The 10143-nt window shown below is 44.5% G+C and overlaps 1 protein-coding gene across 3 annotated transcripts; it reads left to right on the forward strand.

Moving 5' to 3' along the window:
* Window positions 1-6: 6 nt before the first annotated feature.
* Window positions 7-7271, forward strand: SEC11A (SEC11 homolog A (S. cerevisiae)). 3 transcript variants are annotated; one of them, XM_009699811.1, is made up of 5 exons: window positions 7-105; window positions 2083-2232; window positions 5945-6064; window positions 6575-6632; window positions 6798-7271. In XM_009699811.1, exons 1-5 carry the CDS (start codon window positions 23-25, stop codon window positions 6846-6848), a joined length of 462 nt encoding a protein of 153 aa, XP_009698113.1. In that variant the 5' UTR covers window positions 7-22; the 3' UTR covers window positions 6849-7271. The 3 variants fall into 3 exon arrangements, with proteins under 3 accessions (XP_009698113.1, XP_009698115.1, XP_009698114.1); XM_009699813.1 differs by lacking the exon at window positions 2083-2232 and having other exon boundaries at window positions 8-105; XM_009699812.1 differs by lacking the exon at window positions 5945-6064 and having other exon boundaries at window positions 8-105; window positions 6798-6848.
* Window positions 7272-10143: the final 2872 nt, after the last annotated feature.

The raw sequence follows: 10143 nt of genomic DNA on the forward strand, positions 1-10143 counted from the left end.
CTACCAGGTGCTGAACTTCGGCATGATCGTCTCGTCCGCCCTCATGATCTGGAAGGGGCTGATGGTGGTGACGGGCAGCGAGAGCCCCATCGTGGTGGTGCTGAGGTAAATCCCACGGAAAGGGATTGTTAAATGGGGGTTTGTTCAGCGGTAGCGCTTCGAGGTGAGGGTTAGACCCCACGGGGCGTGGGTAAGGGCTGGAGAACCCCGGACCCTGCCGTGGCGTGGCGGGGCTGGGGCCGTCCGGCCCAGCCGGAGGAGGTTTTCAGGAGGGATGAGGCAGCTGGAGGCTCATGCCCAGTCCCCGGCGGGTGAGAGGCTCTCTAAGAATTCGTGTTCTCCTGTAACGCAGAGGAACAGCAGGGGAAGAGGAAGTAGGTAAGCAAGGCTGTCAGCCTTACGTAAAAATAGCATCTCACCGCTTCTGTCAGCTAGCTGGATTGTTCATTAAAGAGATGGTCCTGAGGAAGGGGAAGGAGGAGGAAGGACATCAAAGAAATACGATGAGAGCGCAACCCAGGCATTTCTGGATAGTACAAAACCTCCTGGAGAAATGCTTAGCAGTGTGGGTGAAAGATACTTGAAAAAGGAAGGACTTCAAGCAGGGCGTGATGAACCCATTGCTTGGGGCGGATCATCTGTGTATAAAAACAATGTTTGTGGCAGAACTCGTCTTCTTGTCAAGGCTAATGGTGCTTCCCATAGTAGAAGTTGTGGTATCAGAACATCGCAGGTGGTATCTCCTGCTATACCTGTCCACATGTCTTGTTGCTACAAGTATGTGGTGAGTCTTGGTTAGTGAAAAGGAAGTTGAAATCTTTGAGATGCCAGGGAATAAACTCATGTAGTGAAAAGGAGTTGTTGGTTTTTTTAAATGGGAACTGGCTTGCTGAAATGCCTGGTGAGTTTTATAACGTGATATGTTGCATCCTTAAAAGTATCCGCTAACTCTTCTTTCGCAGCTGCTTGTTTTTTTCCTGGCCTTCTAGTAAGCTGTAACATGGCCAGGAAAAGGGGAGACTTAGCTGTACTCTTATATAAGGGTTATCACTCTGTAACTGGATATGTTTTAGGTGTTAATGTTACCCTCGCAGAAGTGCCGTGCAGTAGGTGCCACCAGTGTTACTCCCACCCTCCTACTGCCTGGGACAAATTCCCGTGGCCGAAGTTCTTGTTCAGCTGTTGGATGCTGGCGTGGATACTGCATGTGGCCTGTTCTGTGGCTGGGTTGGCCTTTCTGTGTGTTTCTACATCGATGTAATTACCACATGCCATTTAACAAAACTTCCTCCTGATGTGTCTGTGAAGTACAGGGAAGATGTTTCACACTGTTCCTGCCAGTGAGTAAGACGGGCCATCAGGTTACGTCCCTTCTTCAGTGATGTGATCTTGCATTCTGAATAGCAGCTTCTGTGCTGTCTCAAGATAAAACACAAATATATGCAGTACTTAAAGTTCATCAGTTTGTTTCGTACTGCATTATTTATTTGGAATTAAGAAGGTTAAGTATTTTGTAACAATTGCCATTTACAAGACAGGAGAAGAATAACGTGGATAGCAGTGACTGAAATAAGATCATTAAGCAAAGCGATGAATCACAATAACAAATCTTTAGCACACCCGTCTGTCTGTTCCAGATGGGAATACAAGAGCCCATATGTTTTCACTGCTTTGTTCGCAAGGATCATCTATCTACCTGCAAAAAATAAGTGAAATAAAAAAAGCTTCTCAACACTGCAGTGCTGCCAGTGTAGCCCTACCAATGAAGAGCTCAGAAGTTGAGAAGATGCTGCTTGTTATTGGCTTTGTTGTTATTAAGAAAGCAAAAGGCTTTTCACATTTGGTGTGCTTTTAACACTGGCTGCTGATACTGCTCTTTTCCCACCAAATCTAAACTGCTGGTAAATCACTGGTGGTGATTGAAAATCTGATTGTAGTAGAAGTTGGATACCCGACGGCTGTGTAAGGTGGTTTTCTCAGGAGCTCTTCATTGAAGTTCTTGTGAGATTTTTCTTAAAGGACTATAAACTCCGAAACCTGAGTGTTTAAATATTGTTCAATTGCTCCTCTTCTCTTTTTCAGTGGAAGCATGGAGCCTGCGTTTCACAGAGGAGATCTCCTGTTCCTCACGAACCGAATTGAAGATCCAATCAGAGTAGGAGAAATCGTGGTCTTTAGGATAGAAGGAAGGGAAATTCCTATAGTCCATCGTGTCCTGAAAATTCATGAGAAGTATGTCAAGAATTTGGGGGGTTATACTGCAGATGTTCAGCTAAGTTGTATTTTTCCTCATCTCCTTGGGTAAATGACTGGCTGGGATGTCAGTAACAGATATCCAGGTGCTGTAGGAAGTAACATAGAAGTTTCAGACAGACAAAATCTGCCCTCCTTGGTTTACTTGTAAAGATCATCCAGCAGAATGCACAAGCTGAGAAGTCTGTGCCAGTATCCTGGACTCCCCATGTTACTTAATGTCTCCTGTGCCATCATTTCCCTCCCAAGCTGCTATGTAATGTTGCTGTGTTATCTCCTGTAAGTGTGACTGCATTTGTGTGTGTGAAGTGAATCTTGTTTGTAGAGGTAGAACTTATGGAAGAAGGGTATTTTGTGTGTAGCATGCATTATTTTAAAACTTATCTTTATGGTCCTGGTTCCTGCTCTCATGCATAGGCAGGGTGTTTCTTTTCTTCTCTCTAAGAAGTTTTGTGTTGTTATACTCAGAGTCTCTGTATGTGCTGTGCTCTCTGTGTACTGTTCATTCTCTAAACATTTAGCAGGTTGCATGTCTGAAGGAATGAAGTGCAGTCGCTCTGGTCTGATTGCTGACAGGGCTTAGTTTTCCGAGCAAGGCTTCCTCTGCAGCCGTGAGCCTTCCGATTTTGCTGGATGGAACTGTGACTGCTCCAGGCCAGTCTGTGGGGATAGGATCCAGCCCCGTGAAGCATTTGAGTGAACACTCAATCTTGAACTGAATCGCTGGTTCTTCAAGCCAGCTCTGAGAGGGCAACCGTTGGATGGAATCCCAGCATCTGTTTCTGCTGAGTAAAAACCTGCTGCAATATGAGTGAACTGGAGCTATACCAGCGCTCAGAGATCTGTTCCTAGTTTAAGTGGATCACTGGAATTGTATGTAAAGGTGGCATTTGAGGATTGCTGTAGTCAAGTGAGGTCGATGGGATAGAGAGGGTCCCTTCGCCTGGGTATTCATAGCAGCCTCGACTGTTGGGACATCTAGACCATTTGTCTGGCCCAGTGTCAAGGTTGACCAGCTTCGTGCACATGAATAATCCAGCCAAAATCCTGGCTATGAGAGAGTGGCACTTCTCCCAGTAGACAGAGCAGATTCTTTGCTGTTCAGATTTATTCTGTACCCAAAACTTTTAACCATGTCAGTTTTCAAAGTACTGTTCTTTGATACCACTAATTTAAAAATAAGGTCAGTATACTTGGTAAATCTGATATCTAACATTGCACGTGCACTTTTTTGTGATGTCTCGGGAGCTCTTTTAAGTGAAATGCTACTTTCCTCCTCCCCTGTTGCATGCTAAAGGCTCAGCTGGGCTCCATTGCTGCTGCTTGGGCTGATTATTAAAGAGGCCAGAAAGGTCAGGGTCTTCTGTCTCTGCTCTCAGCCAGTGTCTGGGAAGGAGAAGCAGAAATGTAAATTCTGTGTGACAGTTCATCTCCAGGTATTACCCACCCTTCTTTTTTTTGCCTGGGTCTATCTTGGCACTAGGTATTAAGGTATCCAGCGCTTTTTTTTTTTTTTAAAAATGTAACAGGATTGTAGTGCCGATCTTAGATTCTGTGAAGTAAAGCCATTCTCCAGTATTTTAGGTTTCATTTAAATAAAAGAACCAAACACAAACCTGATCTTTATGTTAGGAAAGATAAAGCTGAAAATATCCATACTGTGACCCGGAGCTGGCTGATGAAGGCAGGACTCGGGTATCAGTTGCTTCTTTCACTATTTAAAGAATATTTTTCTGGTGCCAGTTTGGAATTTAAGAGTGTCCTCTGAACAGCTGGAGTTTCCCATTTCTTCCTGTAGTTATGGACTGAATACGAAAACTGTAAAAAGTCTCTGCGAAAGCTGACAGGAGTATCAAAATGAAAGAGAACAGAAACCCTGTTCTCTGTGATTTTGTCACAAGTTGGCTCCAGTTCACATCAGTATTGTTTCAGTGAGAGAATATTTTTTACTTGTTAGCCTTTTCTTCTTAGTTCCGAACAAAGTTGAGTTCATTCTTTATCAGTGAACACAGAGTCTGTGGTCAAAATTTACTTAGTGGTTTTGGTGCAGGACAGCCAGACCAGATTTCATTCACTTTTCAGACAGCAGGGCAACTGTGCTGTGGGCTTCTTGTGCTGGTTCATGATAGAGCATTGAATCTGCTCAATAAGGTGGTGCACTCCTACACCATCAGTCTTCAGAGCTGAAACTACATTATCTGCACCTTTGGGTGTCTTCATCTTTTTCCAGACTGTATCTCTAAGCTCCCAGAGTGTTTGTTGTTCCTACACTGCAAGTCAAATGTGCTTTGAAGAAAGATCTGGGTTTTTTTTCCCCCTTTTTTTCCCTTCCAAGCTTGTCCTGTCAAGTAACACACGTTGATATTGAGGCATGATGAAAACAGCATGAGCTCTGAAGACCTGAATATTTTCCTGTGTTGCCTTTGATCTGTCGTTTCTGTGAGTAAGCTGACAGAATCAGGCAACGAGAACACCCTTGCTCAGCATCTGCCTTCAGATGCCACAGGGAGATGACAGCGGCCAGCCGATCCCCAAGTGGTGGCACAGACTGCTGCTTAGAAGCAAGCTGAATGGAAATGACTGGGGAAGGATGCATAATATGGGGCATAACAGCAGCTGTTTCCAGGTGAAAGCAAAAGTTCATCTGCTCCAGGATCCTATTTCTGGCAAGCTAACTAATTCATCTCAGGACAAATTAGACTAGAGAGAGTATGTAGCAATAATTTCCCTGCTTTCTGCAAATTATGATTTCAAGCATAAAGTCACAATTCTTTGTTAATAGCCTCCTTTTCTCTTTTACATGGAGTATTTAGTCACCTTTTGAACTGATAAAATTTTTTGGCATCCAAAATATCCTTCCAGAGAGACGTGGCTTAGTTTGTGCTGTTGTTCTCCATAGCACCTTCTCTGGCTTGTTTTAACCTCTTACCTCTGAGTTTTATTTGATGCCCTCTAGGTCTTGTATTGGAAGAGGCAGTGAAAAGCTGTATGATTGTTGATGTCTGTGTCATTTGTATTGGACTACCATCATATCTCCCATCAGTTCTGTCTTTTCCAGGCTGAAGAGTCCTGGTCTGTTGTTTCTTGTATGGAAGTGGTTCCAGACCTTGTTGTCCATTTCTGAACCTTTGCCAGTTCTTCTCTCCATTTCAAAAAAGGATGTAGGGGGTTCAGAACTGCACAGAGCATTCAAGATGTAGGCACATCGTGAGTTCATGCAGTATCATAATGGTATTGTTTGTTTTGTTCTGTCCCCCTTTCCTAATAATTTCTAAGTTTCAGCTTGCTTCTGACCACTAGTGAGTAGAACTGTATGCTTTAACCCCAAAGTCTCATTTTGGGTGGTAGTATGGAGCACAGAACCCAACATTTGTGTATGAAGCAAGAGAAGCATCAACATGAGGGAGGTCAAAAGCAAAGAGGCAATAGCTGCACCTTCGCTAGAAATGGCTCATTCTGCTGATTCTGTTCTTAAACTCTGCTGGAAAGCTTGGCTGGGGCCAGAATTCATTCTTTCATTGGTAGTTTTTTTCCAAACCGTTTGCTTCCCATTGCATTTGACAGTTTCCCTTTCTCATCCTGCTCAAACGTGTAGGATACGATTGCTTCTAATATCTATACATGCTGGTTCTGGAACAACTTTTAATAAGTTATTTCTCTCTGACTTCCCTGACTGTCTTGTCTTTGCTAGGCAAAACGGTGACATCAAATTTTTGACAAAGGGAGACAATAATGCGGTTGATGACAGAGGGCTATACAAACGAGGGCAGCACTGGTTGGAGAAAAAGGACGTAGTAGGACGAGCAAGAGGGTAAGTGAGGTTGAAAAAGATATGGCTTTTTACACTGCCCTCCCCCAATGCCATCTGTTAATGGCCCCTTCTTTGTAACTCTCCCTGCTGTGTTTTTGTGACCTGCCTGAAAGCATTTCAAAAGGTACTGTGGAGAGCTAAAAAACAAAGGTAGTTCAGTTCTTAGCTTGGCTTAAGCAAAGGTCTCAAGCTGTGAGCTGCATCCTGAGATTTTGATACTGGATGGACACCAATGCAAAGGCAATGTTGCATGCTCAGATGTGATCAGAATTTTCATTGAAATTATTCCGAAAGGCACAGTCTTTGCAGGTAAGCGAAATCTGAACAAGGCAAAGGCTAAAACACGCTCTGGGGCTGGCTTCTGTACTTTGGACGAAGAAGTCCTAAGCCTGTTGACTGTAGCCCTTGGCAGGCTTGAGTGGCTCTTGCTTTGCACAAGTACTAGGGCAGTGCTTCTCCCGTATGCACCCCTGAATACTGTTTGTTTTAATAAAATCTTTATTCTTGTAGATTTGTGCCCTATATTGGAATAGTGACTATCTTAATGAATGATTATCCCAAATTTAAGGTAAGAGCTCTTTCATTTTCTACCTGCTTCTCACACCCCAGCTAAAATTACTTCATGAGAACTTTATACACACAGGCAGAACCATTTGCCCTGTGTGTTTGCTGCTGTTACGGCATCTTTAGATGTGAATGTGCACTCTTGTGTCTTCTCTTCTTTCTCTTACAGTATGCAGTCCTCTTTTTACTGGGTTTATTTGTGCTGGTCCATCGAGAGTAGCCTCTTGCACTGAAGTATGAGGTGAAGGTGCCATGGATTTTTTAGATGAATGTTTTAACTAGATGATGGTCCAACGTGCCGAGAGGAAGGAGAAAACATGCGTTTCAAAGCTTCTTGCCAGTTTGGGTTTGTTTTGTTTTTTACTGCGTAAGGGCGAATGTATGTCACAGTATTTCCAATGGTTTGTCACATTTTAGCATTTTTAGTGAGTTTTTATATTAAAAATTTAAGCCAAACCATTCAGTGTTTGTACTTTGAAGCTGAGCTTCCTCTCAAAGTGCCTACTGGACTGTGTCCTCTAAGTCTACGCCTCCGCTGGGCAATCTTGACCTCTTCCTATGCTGACTGAACTGTCAAACGGTGAGCTGTGGAGGTGATGTTTTTTCCAATTTGGAACGGGAATAAAGATTTTGCAACTCACCTGGTGTGAGCCCTGCCACATTCTTCGTTATTGCCCTGCTGAGTGCAGCCTTGTTGCCCACTTTCCCTGGGGGGGGTACCTGGGCTTTGCCATTGCAGACTGACTCCTAAAGCCTAGCGAACTAACTTGTCCTCTCTTTACAGAACAACAGCAGCTGCTCCTCTCATTATTTTTTTTGAGAGTAAGCAGTCCTGAGCTGTACATCCATTAAATATTTCTATGTTTCTGTAAATCACACTGAAGTAATCTGCTCAAAGACTGCAAGGTGTTTTGGGCAGAAGATGACAAAGGATTACTCTATGCATAAACTGTCATTGTGGCACTAGGTAACAGAAGAATTGAGATGGGAAATACCCATAGCTGTTTGGCAGGGATGATTTAGTAGGATGCAACAGTAGAATTTTCTTAGTTTTGGAAACAGATTTTAGGTCTCTAATGGTCTCTGCAGCTGGCCACGTCTTAGAGCTCTGAAAGCTGCACAAAGGCTGAGCCCCCACTGCCCTGAAGTCGGAAAGAAGAAACCACTTGTCACCATGTGCAACAGCTTTTCTTCTAGGCTTCACATTCAGGATAGTGACCCTGCTTGTTTAGATGTGGTGTCAAAGGAGAGCCCAAGGAAGATGTACAAGGCAGAGACTGTAGTTATGAGCTTCGATACAAATTTGTGCCACCTGCGCTGAGTGATTGACCATTATTACTCACCTCCATGGTGTCTGTACCAACTTGTGAAAACACTTTACTTCCCCTTCGCTAGGGCAGATCTTCACAAGAGCAGGCAGTAGGAACACGGTGCCATTGCTATCTCTGTCCAAGGCTGCCTGACCCTGCGGCAGTTTACATACTGGTTGTCTTTCTAGGACAGCTTCCCTGTGGCAGTGGGAGCCTGTCTCCTCCCCATCTTGTGCTTTCCTTGGGTTAACAGTTCTCTGATACTTACAAAATCTACAGAGTTCAAAGCTACTGTGTGTTACTTCAGGTGCATTTCACGGCATCCTCTATTCCTTCTTCTTCATGACTGCTGCAAGATTCCACAGCAACAGGGATCATTAAAGGTGATTACTGCTGCCGCACACATAGTTTGTGTGGAGTAAAAGCGGTCAGGAAAGGCAAGGACAAAACCCAACAGGGTGTTTATGGTCTATTTTCAGTTTCTTGTATATGTACCTCATTAGGCTTGTCAGGCCTGTCCCATCTATGGAGGTGAATTGTGCCGTTAGTTATGTCCATGAGACTGTTTTGCTTAATGCTCAGTAGCAGGGCTGACCTGTGGTATCCCAACAAGAGCTGTTTTAACCAAGTAGTTTGTTCCCTGGGTAGGATGAAGCAAAAAATCATCTTATGTTTGGGACACTGCAAAGAGTCTATGAACAAGTTCAGCCCCTAGCGCTAAGCCTTAGGCCTGTGGCTCTTTGAGTAATCCTAACTTGGTAATAAAATCCTTATTTCCTACTCCCTGTGGTGGAGACCTTGAGAAGAGAATTTGGACAGAGAGTTTCTCCAAAATGCTTGAGTCATGGATGGGATGTTTTGTCAAAAGCTAAACCTGAGTAGCAGTGAGGGAACACAAAATCTCTTTTTCAGAGCTGCCATCACTGTGGAGCATCTACGTGTGGACTTGGAGCAGCATTTCTGCCTTCGCAGGTAGCGCTGAGGCTGAGTCTCTGTTCCCTGCTTTGCCTTTAGCTTAAACTGGTTTTGTGCATAAATTGGTTTTTAACTTGGGCTCACATGAAGGGCTGATTAGAGCTCTTCTGAAATCTGCTAATCAGCACCTCTCAGTGAAAACTTGCTGAAAGTGCTGCTGTTGCTGTTCTCCAAGTCCTCTCACTTTCACACCCTTTGCAAAAATCTGAGCATGCAGCAGTTGTGTTACTGTCACTGAGTTAATTTAACAAAAAAGGTAAAATACAAAGAATTTCTTATTATAGAGCAAGGATTAGCTCTTAAAGAGCATCTGCTGAAACCCCAGTTCTGAGAGAAAAGAAACGGTGATTTTGAGATGCTAGGAAATAATAACGTACAGGTCCTGCGTGGGGCAGGATTACCCTGCTGGTGTTGCTGGTTGCTGGCAGCAGGTGTCGGCAGTTGGTGCGGCTGAGGACACCCGCTCGTTGCCAGTGTGGGTGCAAACCCATGCCTGGGCACTTGCAGGAAGGTGTGCCTTTCCCAGCCTTGCTCTCGCATGATGCTCTGTGAAGTAATTGAGCAGGAAGCACTTAAAAAACCCAAGGTGGTTGGGGTAAAGGGTGGGATGAAGCCCGCTGCAGCCCAGCTTCAGTGGGTTACTCTCTTCTGGGTTTGCAGACACTTACAAGAACAGAAAAAATTGCCCTAAATCAGGGGCTGCAGTGTAAGATTTGGGAATTCATCTCCATGGCCCATGTTCTGCCTATTTTCAGCTCAGTGTATCTGAGAACGCGGTTCTGTGTTATCTGCGGTCGTGAAATGAGGTGTTGCTTCTAATTAGAGCGAGGATAAATAAGCAGTTAATCCACTCACAGGTCAAACACCCACCACCTCCCACACTGCCTCCCACATCACCTCCCGCATCCCTGTAATGCCTTTCCTGAGACAGTGGGAAGAGGGGGTGCAGGGGATGAGCCTGCACAAGCTGGAAACTGAGAATATGGGGGCAGGATGACAGAGCTGCTGCTGGCTCTGTCCCCGCCAGAGTTAGTGTGCTTTGCTGAGCAGAAAAGCTACAGAGCATGCAGGATCTCTGGTTCAGCTGGGTGCTAATGCTGAAATGTTTGGCGAGCGCTGCCGTGCCCCTGCAGAGCCAGGGTTTTTGCTGTTAGAACTTGATGTGTCTTTGGTTTTTACTTCAGTTTTATGCTTTTTTAAAGGTGAAGCTGTCTGGCCAGCTCCAGCAGA

This window comes from Cariama cristata, unplaced genomic scaffold (assembly GCF_000690535.1).
Source record: "Cariama cristata isolate BGI_N322 unplaced genomic scaffold, ASM69053v1 scaffold41064, whole genome shotgun sequence".
NCBI lineage: Eukaryota > Metazoa > Chordata > Aves > Cariamiformes > Cariamidae > Cariama > Cariama cristata.

Bases quoted from the DNA above. Each gene is read 5' to 3' on its own strand.
- SEC11A (XM_009699811.1), top strand. From the start codon at position 23: ATGATCGTCTCGTCCGCCCTCATGATCTGGAAGGGGCTGATGGTGGTG. The intron at 6,065-6,574 runs GTAAGTGAGGTT...TTATTCTTGTAG, and splicing joins GTAGTAGGACGAGCAAGAGG to ATTTGTGCCCTATATTGGAA. The intron at 6,633-6,797 runs GTAAGAGCTCTT...TTTCTCTTACAG, and splicing joins ATGATTATCCCAAATTTAAG to TATGCAGTCCTCTTTTTACT.